The sequence below is a fragment of the Scedosporium apiospermum genome (genome assembly GCF_000732125.1).
Source record: "Scedosporium apiospermum strain IHEM 14462 chromosome Unknown SEQ_SAPIO_0154, whole genome shotgun sequence".
NCBI lineage: Eukaryota > Fungi > Ascomycota > Sordariomycetes > Microascales > Microascaceae > Scedosporium > Scedosporium apiospermum.
The window spans coordinates 509,204-528,939 of NW_015971855.1; the positions used below are offsets into that span (position 1 = coordinate 509,204).

General features: G+C 53.7%; 5 protein-coding genes across 5 annotated transcripts; 3 read left to right on the plus strand and 2 right to left on the minus strand.

Moving 5' to 3' along the window:
- Nucleotides 1–297: 297 nt before the first annotated feature.
- Nucleotides 298–2,411, minus strand: SAPIO_CDS9928 (PHD-finger domain-containing protein; the record flags this gene model as incomplete). Its single annotated transcript, XM_016791211.1, has 3 exons — nt 298–1,261; nt 1,345–1,632; nt 1,834–2,411. 3 exons carry the CDS (start codon nt 2,409–2,411, stop codon nt 298–300), a joined length of 1,830 nt encoding a protein of 609 aa, XP_016639055.1.
- Nucleotides 2,412–4,339: 1,928 nt separating this feature from the next.
- Nucleotides 4,340–6,461, plus strand: SAPIO_CDS9929 (uncharacterized protein; the record flags this gene model as incomplete). The annotated part of the gene is made up of 2 exons (XM_016791212.1): nt 4,340–5,141; nt 5,554–6,461. The coding sequence occupies 2 exons, from the start codon at nt 4,340–4,342 to the stop codon at nt 6,459–6,461; spliced, it is 1,710 nt and encodes a 569-aa protein (XP_016639056.1).
- A 1,779-nt stretch (nt 6,462–8,240) lies between these two features.
- SAPIO_CDS9930 (uncharacterized protein) lies at nt 8,241–13,161 on the plus strand (the record flags this gene model as incomplete). The annotated part of the gene is made up of 2 exons (XM_016791213.1): nt 8,241–8,276; nt 8,455–13,161. The coding sequence occupies 2 exons, from the start codon at nt 8,241–8,243 to the stop codon at nt 13,159–13,161; spliced, it is 4,743 nt and encodes a 1,580-aa protein (XP_016639057.1).
- Nucleotides 13,162–13,896: 735 nt separating this feature from the next.
- Nucleotides 13,897–14,987, minus strand: SAPIO_CDS9931 (uncharacterized protein; the record flags this gene model as incomplete). Its single annotated transcript, XM_016791214.1, has 4 exons — nt 13,897–14,226; nt 14,300–14,447; nt 14,552–14,723; nt 14,870–14,987. The coding sequence occupies 4 exons, from the start codon at nt 14,985–14,987 to the stop codon at nt 13,897–13,899; spliced, it is 768 nt and encodes a 255-aa protein (XP_016639058.1).
- Nucleotides 14,988–16,534: 1,547 nt separating this feature from the next.
- Nucleotides 16,535–17,895, plus strand: SAPIO_CDS9932 (uncharacterized protein; the record flags this gene model as incomplete). The annotated part of the gene is made up of 4 exons (XM_016791215.1): nt 16,535–16,716; nt 17,106–17,417; nt 17,478–17,594; nt 17,715–17,895. 4 exons carry the CDS (start codon nt 16,535–16,537, stop codon nt 17,893–17,895), a joined length of 792 nt encoding a protein of 263 aa, XP_016639059.1.
- Between the last annotated feature and the right edge of the window lie 1,841 nt (nt 17,896–19,736).

Here is a 19,736-nt window from a genome sequence, read left to right on the forward strand (position 1 = left end):
CCATGAAGGGAAAATAGAATATAGGATATGACCAAGAAAAGCCGAGGGCCGTGAAAGGTAAGAATAGAAATATCAATATAACCGGCTGATTTCCCCCTTAAGACAAAGGAAAAGAGAAGAAAAAAAAGAACACCAGTTTTTGCCTTGAACCGATAACCATAAAAAACATGGGCTAGTAGCCTAAGAGATACCCACTGCGCCGATACAAATCATCATGCCGTCCGCCCCTTATGAAGATAACAACAAGGAAAGATGAACAGCCCCCAAAACGAGTGAGGAGTTGCCCATGGAGACGCGTCATGACGTGTATCTGTTTTGCCACTTCACGAGATCCCTTGTCAGCAAGTCCATCATCTCCACGCAGTTCAGCTCCTTGAAACCCTTCGAGGTCGAGACTTGAGAGGCTGGTGACGCTGCAGGTTCCTCCGAGTTCACCACAGCCGAGCTTGAACCGCCGTTAATTTGTATCTGTGGCGTGCCGTTTCGCTTGTCTTGCTGCTCTGCATTCTCCGGGGTAGGCTTGAATTCGGTGAGGTCTTCGGACGCGAGTTCCACCTGGGTCTTTGCAATAAAGTCCAGGAAGGCCGCCGACCGCCGTTTGAGCTCATTGAGAGATATCTTGCTGTGTGGACCAGACTTGGACTTGGAGCTATGTCGGTCAGTCTTATGGCCGCCGTTACTCGGTTCGTCATGTCTTGGGGTATCTCGAGACATTGACCGTACAGGCGACCGGTCAGCATCATTGTCTCGGTCTTTCGTGTATTGGTTACGCCCCTTCGTCTTCTTATGCGTGCTCCTCGCGCTCTTCTTGTGTGTGCTGGTGGTGGTCGGCGGGGGATTTCCGGGCGGCGGAGTGTCGGGGGTAGGTTGTGTCGGGGCGGGCGGTTCGACGCTTGGCTGGACCTCGGCTGGCTTGCTACTAGCTGCGCGGGTGGCGGCAAGAGGTATCTCCTCTGAGGGGTCGGAATCGACGTCGGGTTGAGTGCTTGACTCCTTCTCAGGAACCGTCGCTACGGCGCCTTCGCCACGCCTACGGTCTGCACGACCTTTCCTCTTGTTTGCCGCCTCCTGTCGGAGCCGCTCTCGCTCTTCCCGCTCGGATTTTTCTTTTTGTGAGCGGGAGCTGCGGGACTTTTTGGAGGAGCCGTTCCTTGTGACTGCACCATCATCCGAATCATCCTGAATATCGCTCTTCGGAGGATCGGAAGGGGGCGATGGCGACCGCGAGCTCGTTCGCTGCCTTTTGACGCTCGTGGAGTTCCTGGAAAGGGAGATGCACTGTTAGTTATATCTGCCATATCTCTTCCCGTGCCGTCATGTAGTTTTGGAGCTAGGTTTACGTACTCTTCGCTATCGCTCCGGCCGCGCTTGTTGCGTCTTGTGGAGATCTCGTCCTGTACAACTACTAACTCTTTGCTCGCCTCGATAGCACGGCGCAATTGGTCTTCTTCATCATATGCGGCCTCGCGGCTGTTCATTGTCGAGCGTCGCTTCGAGGTCTGTGAGGCTGAGGATGTCCGCTCCGCTTTGCCAGTCCCAGTTTTCGGCGAGCGGGCACCCTCTTTGGCGATTGAGGCAGATCGGGAGGCTCGCGTTGCTCGGTGGAGAGGTAGGTAGGTCGAATATCGCTGGCTGTTTCAATTGAACAAGCACGTTAGCAACCCTTGTAGCAAGAATACGCAGAGAATCGAATTGTGGCAAGCTCGGGGGTGTCGGCGAAGTCAGGCAGGGCTCATTGTTTCTCAGCTCCTAGAGATCACCGCCGCGGCGACCTCGGCGCGACGACCCGGAGTAAGAAAAAAACAATCAGATACGGATTAAACTCATGCTTACCCATTGCTAGCCTTGTGAATTTTGTGCAGGTCTTTCCGACACTTTTCGCAAAAGTATTCGTCGGGGGAGCTCTCCTCTGTCATGATTCCGACACAGGCTCCGTGCTGCCATACCTTGCAGATATCGCATTGCACATAGAAGCCAGATATGTCGTCTGTGACATCGAGAGCAGTCAATATTATGGAGTCTGGGGCGTCTCTCGCTTGTTTGGTTTCGGGGTCAAGGGGTGGAGGGCCAGGGTAGTCGTCGAACCCGCAAATGCAGCGGACGGCCTCGTCATCCTCTTGAATATCATCGCTTCCGTTGGCCATTTCTACAGAGTCTTGTCTCGATAGTTTATCTCGATCTTCGTCGTAGCCGCGTCGTCGGCGGCGAAGCAGGTGGGTGTCGTCAAGGTCTTCGGGCGGCTCTGACGACAGGGATGCGCTCGGGGTCGATTTGCCTGAGGAGGGTTTGTTTCCGGATCTCGTATTGCGTTCGATACGGCCGGAGGTCGTAGATGATGCCGAGGAGGATTGCTGTGACTGTGAATTGCTTGTGCGGGCTCTGGAGGATCGTCTGGGGGATGGTGGTGCCATTGACGTGGAGTGGGGAGGGGAAAAGCAAGAGAGAACAGGGAAGAGGACGGACGCGAACGTGCCAGGCCCTCCGAAATGCTCGGTGATAATTGATGGTTCCACTCGACAGACGCGATATCAAGGCCAGAAGGGCAGAATTGAGTATGGCGATGGGTGTATTTTGGGTGGAGGATGTTGGTGGGATGGTGGAAGGGAAACGGGGACTCGGGTCACGTCTTGCTCTCTCGTCGAGGTGGGCAGTTTTTGCGACAGGTGGAATGGAGCGCTTCTATGAAGTATGGGCGATGAGAAACAGCTTATCATGACCGGTGCTAGGACTGGGAATGCACATGCCACAGATACGAAAAACAAAAATGGTCCGCGGGAATGGATTCAAGGTGGGTGAAGTGGGAAAAAGTGGTGGAGAGGCGGAGGGCGGCGGCGGGAGTGTGTGGTGCTGTTGCTCGTCTCCAAAGATGGGACGGGACCCGTTACTTCTTGGGGACCAAAAAAAAGCGCCTGCCCTCGTCCACAGTCCACTGCTGGGCACCTTCTCACTGGGGGAAACTGGAGAGCTAGCCTGGCTTGGCACGCCAGAGACGGTACAAGGGTACATAGATCCGTGTTCTGCGAAATTCTCTAATATACTTGAGAACTGGAGCGCCTTCCTGTGATTAAGAGCCAGTCAACCGCGAGCTGGGAAGCTATAAGATGTACAGTGCTGATAGCACTCCATCTCTACTGAAAGATTCCTACGGGACCACTGTCGCTTCTCCTGAAGGAGAGTGTCCTGGCCTCTTATTGGCCGATTGAGCGAGCCGGAGAAAAATCGGCTTTACTCATATTTTCAGTTAACACTGTAGAGACCAAGGGTACCTACATGTATGTACTTCGTAGATCCAGTCCACACAGAGGAAATTGATTTTCAATGAACTACGGATTATGTAACAGTTCGTTATTCGTGGGAACCTGGCATCTATTGATCCTTGTATCCATGTATCCATGTACCTTCAGGTGCATAATTGCAACAATTTGAACACTCGGATTCTGTTGGCGACAACAGTCCAGGGAGAGGGTCTTGGTCTCTGGTCATGAGCACACACCACCACTATTACGACTCCTAATAAACTTTCCACTCACTGCCTCCTAACGACGCTCTATCAAAACCGTTTCAACCATCCTACAATTTTCGAATTTTTGCGGAAGGCGATATCCAGGCGTTTGTCGATACGAAGCATCTGCTCGAGCCCGCGATTTCCCTATCCGACGCCGGTCCTGTAACCCCAAACCCTGGTGTGGTGCCTCTCCTTACTCCAGAGTGGAAAGTGCCGAAGGCCATTACCCAATTTCCCAACCTGTCACCAAACCAAGACCATCATTCCAACCGTTGAACCCTTCGCAACGTTATCAGCGTCCAAGTCTGCACAACGGGGGCGTTTTGCCCAGAGGAAGGCCACGGTTAGTTCCTGACTTGTAGCATTTCCCCACGATTTACGATTCCCTAATAGGGGCCCCCTCGTCCAAGCTGCATTGTGTTGCTTGATGAGCATTATTCATCCAACTCGGATGACTCTTTGTTCCTTTCCGCTTTCTGATACCTGGCCGTAGAACCCCAAACGAGAGGCCCACGACCACATGTTCCTGGAGCCGAGTGCTTGGTTGAAGCTACGGAACGCCTGTAAACCATCGCGACGACGCTCCCTGGCAGATCCCACGCCTGCCTGAATCTGTGATCGATACCTGGCTCTGGCGACATGCATGACGATGGGTATGTCTGGCTCAGTCCACCTCTCTCCCTTAGGCCGCATCTCTTCCTTCACAGAAGCTGTCATAGACCCTAAGGGGCAAACTTCCCATGAGGGCCTTGTTTTACCTTCACCGTCATGCTATAGGAAGACTGATGCTAATATTCTATTCCTTTTTTCGCCTACCCAGCGTATGATCCAGACATGGCAGCGTCAACGGAAGCTCTTTCGTTCTCCAACCTCTATCCTAATCGACCGATACGTCCGCTGCCAAAGCGTCGACTAAGGGAACGTCTGTCACCCGAAGTGGCGGAGTCGATTAAATATCCTCCTTCGACGCGGATTCCCTCGATTTTCTATCCAGCATACCCAACCGACATCGCAGAGGATGGATATCATAGAGAAGAAGTGCCACACTCGCGCGACACAGCCGATGGTAATACACCAAACGATGAGGTCCGTCAATTCGTTGGAGCAGGTGGCGATGCATCTCGGAATGGGGTCGACGTCGAACCTGGCGATCGTCAAGGCCCAAGGAGTGCGATGGTCCCCAGATCACCGCCAGAGATCTTGTCCAACCGGTCTGGCGCGCGGCAGACACCGCAGATAGACCAAACTCGTCATCCGAACTCTATGCTTCCATCGACGGATGTTTCGACGGACGGATATGAGTCGTATGAGAACACAAACAACAAGAAGAAACGGAAAATACCGACGGCGGGCGATTCATCGCTCGGCAGTTCCCACTCAACATCCGATGGCAGCGCGGTCCCCATATCGGCCGGGCTTGCTGCTGTACATATGCAAAATGATACTCTCGGGAATTCGCAATATGGAGCCTTGCATGGCTCGTCTGTGAACAACAAAGGCATCTCTGGGGCAGGGCGGGGTATGTTTGGTCGAGTGAGGAACGGAAGGAGTCCTCTCAGGACTCTCTCCAACGCCAGCAACTGGACTGATCGAAACGCCAAACCCCGTCCTGCTGGGCAATGGGCTTCTCCCTGTGGTAAGTGCTTGCGTTTCCTTCTTTAATTCTTCTTGTCTTCTCGAATTCTTTGTTCTGAGCCAAGCTTGCCTTGACGGCAAGTCCGACCAACATCCTTTGTCTCCGATTTCCTAAAGCTCCAGCTGAGCTATTAACCCACGTGGAAGAGAAGCCCGGTTGGCGTCACCCTTCCCTCCCCTTTTCGATACTTGATCCTGATGATGAAGCTATGAAACATCCTCGTTTTCATATTCTCCATCAGAGCCTAATCCACATATCCCACTTCCCATTACTCCCCCACGCCAAGTGGCCGTCATCAATAATGTCCGTACCCTCAACATTTCAGGTAGCATTTGCCTCCACGGCACCCTAGACCGTCTTTGCTAGACCTTGATGTTCTTTGGGTAATGCTAATTTTCTCCCACATTACCAGCTGACGCCCCAGAGCGAGGCATCATCTCATCTGCCATAGCAAAGGCAAGTAAGACACCTACTGACCAGGGACAAGAAAACATTAGCCTGCTTCAGAACCCCTCGGTGGTGCGCTCCACCCCCGCATCCACCCAGTTTACATTCACATGCGAATCCCAAGTCCCTGGCACTTATAGAGGGGACCTTGTCGGATCCGGGCTTCCACCGCCCGGATATATGTCCAGTTCCAAACAATCCAGTATGGCACATGCCATGGGCTCATTGAATGAACCGCCGCCGGGCCACCATGACGGGCTCAAAGGACCGGGCCAGTCTTCGGGCGTACGACAAAAGAAGAACCGAAAGAGTATCGACCGAGAACTCGAGGAACAGGCTAGACAGCGCAGGGCCAAGGCACAAGAAAATCGGCGAAGAAACCCCGTTCCCCCCGAAGAGGAATGGGTGTGCGACTTTTGTATCTACGAGAGGATCTGGGGGAAGCCATCTGGTTTGGTCCGAGCATACGAAGAACGAGAGCGACGAGAACGCATTGCAGAGATGAACAAGAAACGCCGCTTGGAACAGGTGAAAGCGCGCAGTCGCAAGAGCAAGAAGCAACCGAAGAGTACTGGCGGCAAGGCTGGTAATGCGACGAAGTCCCATCACGACATCCCCGAGCACGATGCCCCCGGCGGCGTTCATGGGGACCTAGGTTCCGACGAGGATGACGGAACTTCCGAGGAGTACGCAGATGAGTCCTTCAATCATATCGATGATGTGGACGAAGGTGATCTGGCTTCTGTCGAAGGCGATGTGAGCAATACGGGCCATATCAGTCATAATTACCATAGAAGCAATGGTGGTGGAGGAGACGGCGATGCTAGCAGTCTGTCGAGAGGCAGGCCTGAAGCTCATGGGCTTGTCAAATAGCATTGAGCTACCTGCGCCTCGAATCGCACTTCACAAGGCAAGCCCGTCCAAGCGAAATGCAAACCCGCGACTGTTCCTTGGATATCCACGACACCTGGGTATGTTCTCTTGGCGCAGTCGCACTCGAGCGGTTTCGGTTTCTCATTTATCGCGCTATGGGCATCCGCCTGGAATTCCCGGGCATACTGGTGGCGCATCATACACGTGAATGATTAGAATCGAAGTTGGGGAGTTCTGAACTAGCGTGCGTGGCGACGAGTCGGACTTGCCTCGGGCTCGATATTCTGCCGGCACTCTTTCACTAGAAGGCCCATCAGCGTGTTCGTTAGTTAGGGCGGGGGATGCTTGACGGCGTGTTGAGATTGGCATTGGTATTTTCCTTTTTTTAGATCTGTGCCGTGTGACGGTCAGTTTCTATTCTACGGTTTTTCCTTAGCACGTACCCGACTGCCTCTCATATGATGGCCAACCTAGCCTAGTTCCGACAATCCACAATCCACTTCATTAACCCTGGAGATGGCGCTACGATTGTTCTAGTGAAGTTGAAAGGACATAGTAGGTGACGTAATGGTATAATTGTACAATACAATAGTCTCGGCTGCGGAGGTACGACTGTAGACGTGTTATCCTAGATCCTCGACGCGGCAATGTGTAGATGATGTTTGATTAATCGATGGAAACAACAAGAAACCCCAGAAGACAGTTTCCAAGGCGAGCAACCAGACTAAAACCAGGGCGAGTGCAACGATGCAAAAAAGACCTGTGTTCGTTTGCACCGACGGGCGATTTTGAGCTCCATCCGTTCGATACAGGGGATCGATCTCCACATGCTTCATACAAAACCCTTTCCGTGCTTGACAAGACAGATCCCACATTAATCCCCGGTTTTGCAGCGGTGGTGAGATTCGCCAAGGAGAACAAACTCTAGATGCCCAATAACTTCCCAAACCGGAGTTTTCTTGCCGCGCGTGGTCTTGTTCTCCAGCTACGTGGTCGCTGAAGTAGCCAGATGGGAGATAGCCTTGAGTTTAAATCAAGAGCTAAGAGAGTACATGGGTACGTTAAGCTTGCGACGACACGCTCGGAGATGACGAGAGCGAGAGACAGCGCAAGCATGGAGGCACTGGAGGGTGTAGTCAGGCATGGGGCTCAAAAGTACCCGGTACAAGATACTTTGCGTATCAAAAGGTGACTTGGATCATGTTTGAAAAGGAGCTGAGGTGAGGTTTCATATCCCCAGTCCCCTACCATTTATGTCTGTCGTTGAAGTGTTTCGTGTTGAGTGGTTCCCGCAACGAGATGAAAACTGTATAATTTCAGGGAACAATTGGCTCCTCTTGCACTGCAAATTGCTCTCGTAGACAGCGGTTCGCAGAGCTATTCGCGCCCCGGAATACTTTGGAGAGCTGGCCCTGCATGCCACTGCAGATGTACCGGGTACTTGGCAACAATCGTCTGTGGTGATCAGGCATCGCCAACCAGTTTTCTGACTAACAAAGGTAAAAGTCGAATGCTCGGCAGCACCTCGATGATCGTCAATCGCCCATTGGGTCATCGTCATGCCCTCTCCAGTCCAATCCAGTCCCAGTCCATGTCGCATCTCGTCGTCGTTCGCCTTTCCTTTTTCTCGACCCATCTCGACGTTTGACCGCTATTTAATCCACTGATCACCCTTGCTATCGCTCTTACCCCATGTCCCACAGCTTCCAGCCCTGATGAAATCGCCCAATATTCGCCGCCCGGCTGGTCGTGCGCCCCTCGAGGAGTGAAAGCGAAATAATGACTAGCTCTCGGAGATATCGCTCTTCGAATCAGGTATGTCGTTTCTTGCTATCGACAAGCTTCATGTGTAGCTTCGGGAGCTTGTGTTCCCGGTGCGACTTGCATGTGTTCGGGAATACTCGCTTGCCGGCTCTTGGCGGATGATCTGCTTTTCGAGCTTTGTGAGGAACCGACCGACTAATATGGCAAAACCCTTCGGTGAATGATCTAGCCTTTGACCGCCGCCCACGCGAACCCAGATGCGACCTCTGCAGCTGTCTTGGCCCTCACCCGGCAGGCATCGGCAAATAGCTTATCGTCCGCCGCTGCAGCAGCGGCAGCAGCCCTTCGAGCTCGTCCTGCAACGCCCACCAATGTCGCGGACGTACAGACGAAGCGGTCGTTGCGCCGCAGCGCATCGGTTGCATCCTCGGCGAGTCGCGACAGCAGAGTCAGATTGAAGAGATCTCCCAGTACGGGGTCTATGTCCGAGCGAACCCTCCGAACGCCGTCCCCTCATCGAACTGCCGTTACGAACACGCCCGACGAAACCCCTCCAGTACCATCGATCCCGGAGGATGTCTCCAAGTCCAATATCCAACAGAAGAGCCCGACTAGACGGCGGACTGTTAGTCTTCGGACCCAGCCGCTGAAGCTCGGAAGCGAGATAGTAAGAGAAGGACACGCCTCGTGGTTCGGTCCACCTACCTGTGACCCCACATCGACGATGCGAACGTCCGATGCGGTTATCAATACCCGACTGGCTCGACCAGGCAGCTCAAGTTCGTCTATAAACTTCTCATATCCGCGATCGCCTAGGGTCTTGTCCCCGGCCCCGGCCCCGGAACCCGCCCCGGAACCGTCGTCCGCTGTTCAAGCAGCCTCGCGCTCGATGCACCACCGGCGACATCCACCGCCAGAATCCGATCCTATCATGGTCTACGATCCCAATACGAGGCGGATGATGCCAAAATCTGAACTGATCGCTTGGGAACACGGCTTTAAAGAGCCGAGCAGGAAGGCCTCTAAGAAGAAGAAGAAGAAGCACCCGGTAGCGGCACCTGCTCCGGCGGCTAGCGCAGAGCCGAAGACTGTCGTCGAGCCTCAACATCTCGCGACGGAAGGCGACAAGTTAACCGACCATAAAAGAGCATCCGATGCGCCTGAGCTAGTTACTGGGGACATGTACGAAGACATGGGTGCCGAGATAACCCTCGAGCCGCAGGAGCATCTTTCTCACACTCAGCAATTTATCGATCACGGGCTACACGTTGATGAGGATATCACTCATGTGGGTGATGACGATGGGGCTATGCGTGCGACTCTATTTCCCCTTCGCGAACAGGCTACGGAGATCGCGCCACCAGCTCACCAAGCCCAAGTTCCCGTCGTCCATGAGATCGGTGGAAGTTTGGGCCACCGGCGGAAACCTTCTGAGATCCTTGATGCTGTACCGGTCAGGATGACAGCATACTATCGAATTCAGGTGCCTATTGAGCTTCCAACTAGTGATCGAAGAGCCAAGGCCGTTCCACAGCACGATCCCGACTCTCATGCCGCACAAGGGCAAACCAAGACCACAACCTCGGATCAGCCTAGAGAAACATCCACAAGCCCACGCACAGCACTATCTCATCCGACCGAGACACTAGCAGTGCCCGTGCGCCATTCACCACCGCCCAGGTCAGTGTCGCCGATAAAGCCGGCGCTTAAACAGTCTACAAGCCCTAACCGTGCCTCCTCCGTATCCGACAACGGATCAGAGGTTTCCTTGGATCAAGGAGGGCAACCTGAACAAGCCCCGACTCGCAAGAAGTCTGTTAGAGTAAGCTTCGACGACAAGAGCACCGTTGTTGTAGGCGAAGCTGCTCCTCAGGTGGAGGATGAATCTCCCGCCACTTCTCCGCAGTCTACGACCAGGAGACACTGGTACAATCTTGGTCGAAGGAGGGAAGGAGGTTCAACTATGGACGATGTAGACGATGGCGAGGTCATGAAGCCAAGACCTCCGCTTCCGCACTTTGGCAGCATTCGGGACAAGAAGCTCAGGGAAATTGAAGAACGGCCTCTCGTGCGGCCGCCTCCTGTCTCGCATATCCCCCATTCGGGCTCTCCCACTATTCTTCCGACCATCCCGAGCGTCTCGAATCTCAGGCACAGCACGGACTTTTCAAACGATCACGCTATCGGGTCGATTCTAACTAGAGAAGTCGAACGAAAGAATGAAGCGAATATCTCTCGTCTGCGAGAGCCCCTGCCTCCTGAGGTCACATCCGTTGAGGGCGACGGCTTCCTTAGCGACGGAAGTAGTACAACCGGCTTACAGGGCTCGGAGGATGAGGACGAGGATAGTTACGTTGAGGGGCATGTACAGACCTCCTCCCCTGCGGTGGCGGAGACTGTTAGGCCTTCCGGCGATACTGTGGCGAGCATCATCCAGAACGGCTCAGCTACTGCCAAAGGACATGGTGCTGGTTCGACCCCAGCGACATCTAGCGCTCCAGAAGCACCTCAACAAGCTATCCCGAAGATTGCAATTTCTCTCCCGAGCCCACAAATAACGGAGGATCCTGCCGTGCCTTCTTCTCCTGCTCCGCCATCCATTGAGCAAGCGGAGCCTGTCGACATCCCTGGAAGTTTCCCCGGTGGTGAGGACTCTTCCTCTACCCCCACCCCGCAGCTGCCACCAGCCACCGATACCGTAACCGCAACAGCCACTATCCCCCCAGTATCAAGCACAGCAGAACCGCCCCTAGACAATGTTGAGGACGACTCTGAAAGCACCAGCATTTACAGCGACGCTTATGAGGACCTATCAGATATTGAAGGTGACGGCTTCCTGTCTCTGAATGCCGTTGTTGACAGCCCCGTCCCGCCCAAAGTTGTCGATCTTGCGGGATCACCAGCCGCTGCAGTGGCAAAGGACTCGAGTCAGCCTACAGTGAGCGAGCCTCCTTCAACGCAGGCAACGGTAACGCAGGCAACAGCCGCGCCGGTTTCACTACCCCAGGGGGATGTGAACTGGGAACATGCCAAAGCATACTGGAGGAGTCTATCGGCCGAGAAGCGCCGACAACTCGAACAGGAAGCATTATCAGAAGCCGGTGAGGACGGAGATTTGGATGAGAAGGTCGTTGTCGCCAAGAAGCATAAGAAGAAGAAGGGTGGATCGGAACAGCGATCACAGGCGAAGGAATCCTCGTCTGAAGAGCGCGTCTACCAGATCCCTCCGGGGACCAAAGTCACGGATGCTCCTCCGCCGCGAGCCCCCATTCTCCGATCCTCAATGCGAGGATCTCTTCGTGCTTCGACAAGCCATTCTACTGCCCTGGTAAAACTAGATTCACACGGCCGAGAAAGTCTTAGGGGCGTCAAATCTCCCACTGCCTTACGTGCCGAAACACCATCCGGCGGCGCTTTGAAAACCGGTTTCCGCAAGACAATGCGGCCCGATAACTTTTCACAGATAGCGGAGCATGAGACAACTACTAGCCGTACTGCCAAGGGCGAGCGGCCACTTTCTCTTCAACTCGATGGAAGCAGTGTCAGAGTCCCTAATAAGCTCAGGTCTGGGCAGGCCAAGAGACGCACTTTCTCCCTCCAAGAGAACATCCCGTCCGATTCCCCGGGCAATTGGCCACTTACTCTTGCACAGCGCCGTGGTTCGATGGATAGTGAGAGTAGCTTCCAGCGCACTACTCGGCCTAGGCAGTCAGAGGTGTTCGGATTCCGGAGGTCTATGAGGACAAGCGGCATCGAGGAACCTTCCGCAAACGAGGGCACGGAATCCAAGAAAAGGAATAGCTTCAGATTTAGGTCTAGCTCACCCAACGGTACTACTCCTTCTCATCCACCTATAAGCGCCGAAACGAGGATGATACGGACGACGATGCGTGCCGACTCCAGCGACGGGAGCGTACACTCAATCTCGCAACGGTTTCGACTGCCCTTCTTTGGCAGGTCCAAGAAGAAGGGCGATAGGGGAAGCAGGACTTCCAGCAGGCTGGACTACTCGAGCGATGATGAGGATGAGCATGTCGCGCTACCTACCCTAAGAAACAAGTCCCCGCGAACTAGCAGCGAGAGCTGGGTTGCTCGCCGATTCTCGAGCTCCTCGCAAAAGACCGGTAACGGTAAACCCTTCGCCGCATCTTCTGCGGCTGCCGCTGCCGCCAAGGGCCGCCCACTGTCAACAGGCACGCTGAGGGAGCCGGTGGAGGAAGTATCGGAAGAACTTTCCGACAGTTCCGATGATGAGGAAGCCGGCAGCATCCAGGAGCAGCCTGCACAAGTGGCTACAGCTGATATTCGCCCGGCTGTGGACGACGGAAATCACTTGGGTGTCGAGGAATCCGTTTCCGGATCTTTACGACGCTCTCGGTCCGGCCGCGGATCCATCGCACCTTTGCAAACCGGATCCGCTAACGGCGCGCCCGCGAACGGAGGCAAGGTTGAGCGACACAAGAGGCATAGTCTCATGGCTGTCCTCCGGCGTAAGAAGACGGACCAGGCGGGACGGATCAAGAGGCCGGAGCGCATGGATAGCGCAGCTAGGCGCGACACGAAGCTTGAGCGTAGCGCGGCGGAGCTTGAGGCTATCCACGCACATACCGCCAGTTCCCGACATCATCATCATCACCATCATCATCACTCCCCTAACTCCCTGGGAACGAGATCCCTCGGCGGCGGCCAGTCATCGAAATCTCGGCCGTCAACTGCAACTCAGCAGCCGCAATTCGACGTCAACGAGGACAGCGACCAGGTCTCTACTAGTACGCCCGTCGACGGCGAAGAGGAGGAGGTCGTTGCTCCCGCGCCACCAGCTTACCTGCGCAAGAAGCCGCCGGTGCGGAAGGCCACTGAGGCCCAAGCCGCACCTTTGGAGCCGAGGAAGAAGAAGTTTGCGGCTCTTCGGCGGATGTTTGGTATTGATGATTAGCTCGGATTTTTCTGGGTATATCCTCATAGTACTCTGCACGCCTCTTTTTTGTTCTTCACTTTGCGCCAATCTCTCGACCTTTTTTATACTATAATGTGTGTTTTCTCATATACTTCTTATCTTGCCTCTCACAGGAGCGCACTACACAGTGTCGCTATACATTCTCTTGAGGGCTACACCGCAAATAACACGGGATTTCTTTTTTTATGTTTTTCCTCTTATTTCTTCTGTTTTAGCCTCTCTTTTTGGGGGGGGACTATGGATGTGATATATATTGCTGCGGTAAGCAACACGGGAGAATGGACCTCCCCCCTTCCTCCCCCTTTCGCCTATTGCCCCTTTTTTAAGTTGTTATTTAATTTATGGGAGGAAAGCGGTCGAGTATATATGTGTGGACGTGGAAACAACGGGAAGGATGGCAAGTGCAAGGGAGGCAGGCGGACGTATAAAAGCGACATTTGTTGGGATTTCTTTGATACCTCTTGGGATTGGTTTGGCATGGAATATTTAGACAGGGCAAACCACGGTGAAAACGAGTTAATTTTTCTTTTTATTTATTTATTTCGATTTACTATTCCTCTTGTTTCCTCTTCTCTCCATAAACGCACATTTTTATTACTTCGTACACTTGAAACGTCATGATTGATCTGGTAGTAGACTCAAAACAAAGCACCACCGATACACATCCTCTCAACACGACTCGACTCACAGATTAGACCTCCCCGGGCCACCTAGTCACAGATGCTTCCCAAGGAACTTGAGCACAGTCTCATAGCCCCTCTTATACTCCTCAACAACCCTCGCATCCTCAAGATCGGCCCTAGCGGCCATCCATCCATGGATCTGATCGTGGAAGGTCTCGACGTGGTGGTCGACCTTGAGGTCGTGGGTGAACTTCTTGACGTCGGCGGCGTCCTCGTCCTTGGAGGCGAGGACGGCGATGGGAACGCGGACGTTGGGGGCGTCCTTGGGGTCGAGGAAGGCGGGGTGGCAGGCCACGCCGGCCTTGAAGGGGGTGTTGGGGTCGGAAGTGACGAGGGTTACGACTTTGCCGCCCCAGCAGTACTACACATTCAAATTGTTAGCGTTCGGGAAAGAAAGCTTGAGGCTGGGAAAGGAGAAGGGAGGCGAGACTTACGCCGATGATGGCCCAGCTCTTGATGTTGGGATACTTCTCCTTGAGGGAGTCGAGGTAGCCGGGGACCTTGGGGACAGTCTCGCTGAAGCCGTTCTTGCTGAACCAGGTGCCGAGCTTATGCTTCTTGTCGTCGTCGGTGGGAGGGTACCTGTCGAGATGTTAGTTCCAGCTCGGCTCCTTGGCGAGTGAAGACCCAGCGATGAGCCTGTTTTCCTCGTTTCATTCGTTTGGGGGGAGGGTTGTAAGACTGACCAGGAGATATCGGCCGGCGAGCCCTTGAACCAATCGGGGATGAAGACCCTGTACTTCTGCTTCTCGTCGGAGGTGGCGAGGATGTCGGCGCCTTGGATGGTCTGGGGGAAGTAGCCGAAGATGTCGTAGATGACGACAATGCCCTTTTCGGCGTCCTGGGGGCCAACGGCATCTACGAGTGGGAAGGGAAAAAAAAAGGCCTTAGTACTCGTGGCTCCCACGACGGGCCAAGCTCTGGGAGGAGGGGAAAAGAGCCAATTCGCTATCCGGGGGGGGGGGGGGGGGGGGGGGGGGGGGGGGGGGGGGATAAAGACGCACAACTCTTCAATCCGCCAACTTCCTCATAGCTCCCCTTCTCCTGGTATCCAGTGGACACGACGGGCGGGATGCTGCAGCAAGCAGCGCTGGGATGGCTGGCGGGCGGGAAGGACGACATGGCTGCGGACGAGGATGTGAATAGTCTCTCGGAGCTTCGAGCTACGTAGTGACGGTTGCTGAAGTTTCGATGCGGAAGTATTGGCTGTAGGGAGCAAGAAGAAGAACGAAGACGCGGTACGGGTGCAGCGGCAGCGGCAGCTGTGGTTGTGGTTGCAGTGGTTTGAGTGGTGGTGATGGAAGAGGTCGGAATCTTCTTTATCGATAGGGATGGGAAGGTGCGGGGTAGTTTACGAATAATGAGGGGCAGTCGCAGTTGCGATTGCGATTGCGGGAGTGGATGCGGATGAGGAATTGGATGAATTGGATTGCGTCGTCGGATCTGGAGGAGCTGTTGCGGGGTAGAGCTCTCGCGGGGCAGTCGCAGTTTGGCTGGAGCTGTTGGGATTCGAAGGGGCATGGAGGGGCGATGGAGCTGGGTTTTGAGAGAGGAAGAAGGGGTAGACGGAAAGAGTTTGGAGAGTTGCCCATCGAGATGTCTATATATTGTTCGAAGAGCACCTTGTTGGCAGTACAATTTGTATCAGATGAAAGCTATCATCATGATCATCATCCGACACGGTTGAGGTTACAAATACAGATGCAGCTTGTGCAATTGGACAAATGACGTCCGTGTGGGCTCAGAATAACTCGGTAATCGAGCTCAGCAGCTCCAATGTCAGTCACCACGTAAAGTTGTAAAGTTGCAAGCTGGTCAGCAATGAAGACAGCCCACTCCATTGTCCAATATCTGGTCCACCGGGATTGGTATAAGTTCCAGGAATTGACAAGCTCCCGGATCCTTGGAATTAAGGTCGTCGGAGGAGCTCGACTCGGCCGACCATCGGTCATCGGTCATCGGTCTAGTCTTCGTTCTTCACCCCTTTCCTCCCGAGGCATTGCCAGTAGGGGGAGCTTCGGCGGTTTTTCCTTTTTTTTTTTTTTTTTTTTTCCGTTGCCTGTCACTTTAACGCCACAACAGACGGCGGCGGAGGAACTAAGAGTCTGAGAGGAGTCGAAGACACGGTGATGGACGAAGAAAAGTAGCGCCATCCTAGTAACAATAAGTGTCTATTTAGCCCTACTATATACACGACAGTGGACATTGGTGATCGGTGTACATTGATCAATCCGCTATTGTACTTTGACAACATTTGTCCACTGTAAGAAGTACACTAACTCCCGTCCCACATCTCCACAATCCAGATCGTTCGTCAATGGGCGCCTTCATGAACACGGTAGTAGCTGAAGCTATCGTGACAGAAGCGCTCAAATCAAATTGCAGTGATGGAATTCGACTTTGATCTCTCAATGCCATGTAATTAGTCCCCCCACCACCCACTACCCACACTCCTGGATTCTCATTACCCCTCAATCCCTCTGAGAACCTAACATTGAACTCGAAGAGAAAAAAAAAAGATAGGTATCAAGGCGCAACACTACCACACGCTCCTCTCCTCTCCTCGACCCTTTTCCTCTCAATATATATCTTATCCTATCTCATCCTCTACCATCTTGCCAACCTCCCCTCGTTTCCTCCAGGTTCCCGGTCCCTCATTTCATCTCACAATGAACCCTCTCACCAGCTCCGAAGCGCCGCCCCTCGACGGCACCCCCGTAGCGTCCGCCGACCTCCGCTCCGGCCTCGGCGCTGCCCCGACCCTCCCCGTCTTCACCCTCAACGACCGCATCGTCGTCGTCACCGGCGGAGCGAGCGGTCTTGGCCTCGTCATGGGCAAGGGCATCGTTGAGTCTGGTGCTCATTTGGCCATTGTAGATATAAACAGTTGAGTTTTTGAAACTTCATTTTTGGGGGTTCTTTTTTTCAGTGAGAGTGTGACTTGAGGTGGCCTTCGTGTTCATTTGTGCCCGATTTGGACTTTTGATCTGTGAATGGGATCAATTGATACACGAAGGGGCCGGGGGTTGATGGTCTTTCGCAGGAGTGAACGTCTTCTGACCAAGGACATACAAACCAACAGAGGACCAAGCCGATACGCAAGCAGCCAATCTAGCTGAAGCCTTTAAAGCTCAGCATCCCACGAGGCAAGCATCTCATCCACCCTCCTTCCCTTCGCTTCCTCTCATAGCCCCCCGCCTCTTAACACCGCATCTAACCATGAGCCCATCTCCAAAACAGAACCACCCCTCGTATCACAGCCCACCACGCTGATGTATCCGATCCCGCCTCCGTCGCCTCCTGCATCGCCAGCATCCTCTCCACGCACAAAAAAATAGACTCCCTCGTCACCTCCGCCGGCTTCACCGAGAATTGGCCCGCCACCGAGTACCCCCCGGACCGCATGCGCCGCCTCTGGTCCGTCAACGTCGACGGGACCTACCTCTTCGCCGTCGAGGTCGCGAAGCACCTTATGGAGAGGAAGGCTGAGGGTAGCATGGTTTTTATTGGGAGCATGTCGGGTGCCATTGTCAACGTTCCCCAGCCGCAAGCGTAAGTGTGACCTACCGCACACTTCGCAAGAGATGACAAGTCTAATCTCTCCCACCCAAGGCCCTATAACGCCTCCAAGGCCGCCGTCCGACACCTCGCCTCCTCTCTTGCTGTCGAGTGGGCCACCTCCGGCATCCGCGTAAACTGCATTTCACCGGGCTACATGCTCACAGCTCTGTAAGTTCTCCCAAAGAAAAAAAGAGAGGGGGAAAGCCCCATTCCCAAATCCCCCAACTTGACCCCAATGCCCGTGTGAAATCGGCTTTTCTCTTACACCAACGATGCGCCAAACCCCAGAACCGAAAAGATCCTCGACGCTCGCCCGGACCTAAAAGAAAAGTGGATAAGCGGCATCCCCATGGGCAGAATGGGGAACCCGCAAGACCTCATGGGTCCCGTCACATTCCTGCTCTCGGACGCCTCGAGGTATGTGACTGGCGCCGAGTTGAGGGTGGACGGCGGCTATACCGTAATTTAGAAACAGCGGCATGGATTTTTCATTTTTATTTTATTTATTTAATAATTTTTTTCCGTTCCTCATTTGGGGAAAGCTCATATTAGCTACATTTACAGCACCGCAAGTGTACGAAAGTATATCGACACGTTCTGTACGCTCAACCCAACCCTGGAAGCGTCATTTTCCAGTCCCGTCAAAGCCTTGGCCATCATACTTCACGAAACAAGTAATCTAAATCCTTGCGTTCGCGTTGGTCCGAATCGTGAGTGATATACTTCATATGCAATGCGACGATAAAGCATCGGGTTAATTCCAGCGTTGCATACTCACCCGCCCTCGTGATCTCCTTTCCCGCCCTCCAGAAGCAAACGGTCGTGCCAGCTGAGATATCGTGTTCTTTTGTTCTTTCGCGAAACCTCGGTCAATCTCCTTTCCCACCGACCCTTTGGTATCCACCGTCCACCCCTTCCCCTTCCATTCCTTCTCGCTCCCTTGTCCTCTTTCTGAGTATAGAGTGGTGGGGGGAGAGAAACCAAAACCCACGCCGCACCCTTTCGTCTCCGACTGTCCAACCCATTCCATCGCCCCCACGCTCCCGCGCCGATTGATATAGATAGTGTCATCGGTGTGGGAGGTCGACCTGTAACCTCGATTGATACGCAGTGTATATAAAAGAGTACCCTTGCATACCCCATTCCATCCCACGCGCCCTTTTCTTCACAGGAAAGTCTCTAAATAAAAGAGAGAGAGAGGGAGAAAAAAAACGTCAGAGCCTCCGGAGAAAAAGGGTGTGGGGGAACATCCTAAGACCGGCATTGTGGGGATCGACTCGGGGGCAAGGTCTAGACATGTACGGGGTCTAGTGCAGTACGACGTGAAGTCCGATGGGATGACTTCATTTGATGCCTGTTGGGCTTCTGGACTGCCGCAAATCAACCAACCCCGATGGACACCTTTTCCTTCACCGAGGTGCCGAGAAAAGAGCTAACGCGTCCACCGAGGAAGCTTGCGGCAACTCCCCCAACTTGCATTCCCTCCATGTATTAGGACCTTCCGAGGTAGGCTAGAAACATGGTTGGGGAAAACAGGGGGTCGGCGGAAAGGAATTCACACAGACACACATACACACATCCCGTGTAAACACCCTCCCTTCCCCCATCCCTCCCTCCTTGAAAGGTAGGACAAAAAAAGAGGTCCGGCCTTTTAAGAATTGCGCCGCATATAGTACCGAACTTCTAGTAGGGAATGGGAAGGTCCTGACATCACCAGCCAGGCTGATCTGGGGGATCTGGGGGGAACTAACCAACCAACATAGCCAATCCTATGTTCCTTGTGGTGGAAGACCGGGCTGCTTCCACGGGCGGGCTACTGGGCGGAAGGCAAGGGGGTTTACGGACGTTAACTGCAAACCAACACGCGATGGTTTGTTGGAGCCCTGCGGATTGGGGGGGGAAAACAAACGCAACTTCGGTACCTTCTTGACGTTATCGAGTCCGAGCATAATACTAGGATTTCGATTTCGGCATTCCATCACTTATTACTTTCGTACGGGTTAATGTAGTAATAGTAAAAGAGCCCGCAAGCAAAGGTTCTCAAAAAACCCGTCCCATCTCCGATCATACGACCTCTGTTCACCGGCTTCTAATCCTCTAGAGAGACGGAACGGGTGAGGACGATCTTGCGAAAATCTGAGATTTCACCCCCGCACATGTTTAGGGAGATGTTACATTTTGTCGCGGGCTATGTTTCCCCAAGCCAGGACGGATCAAGGGGGTTGGTGACCATTTTCGTTCGAACTCCCGGTTGGGTTTGTTGCGTTGTCCCTGTCGAATATTCTCTCAAGCTTCTAATCGGGAAGTGAT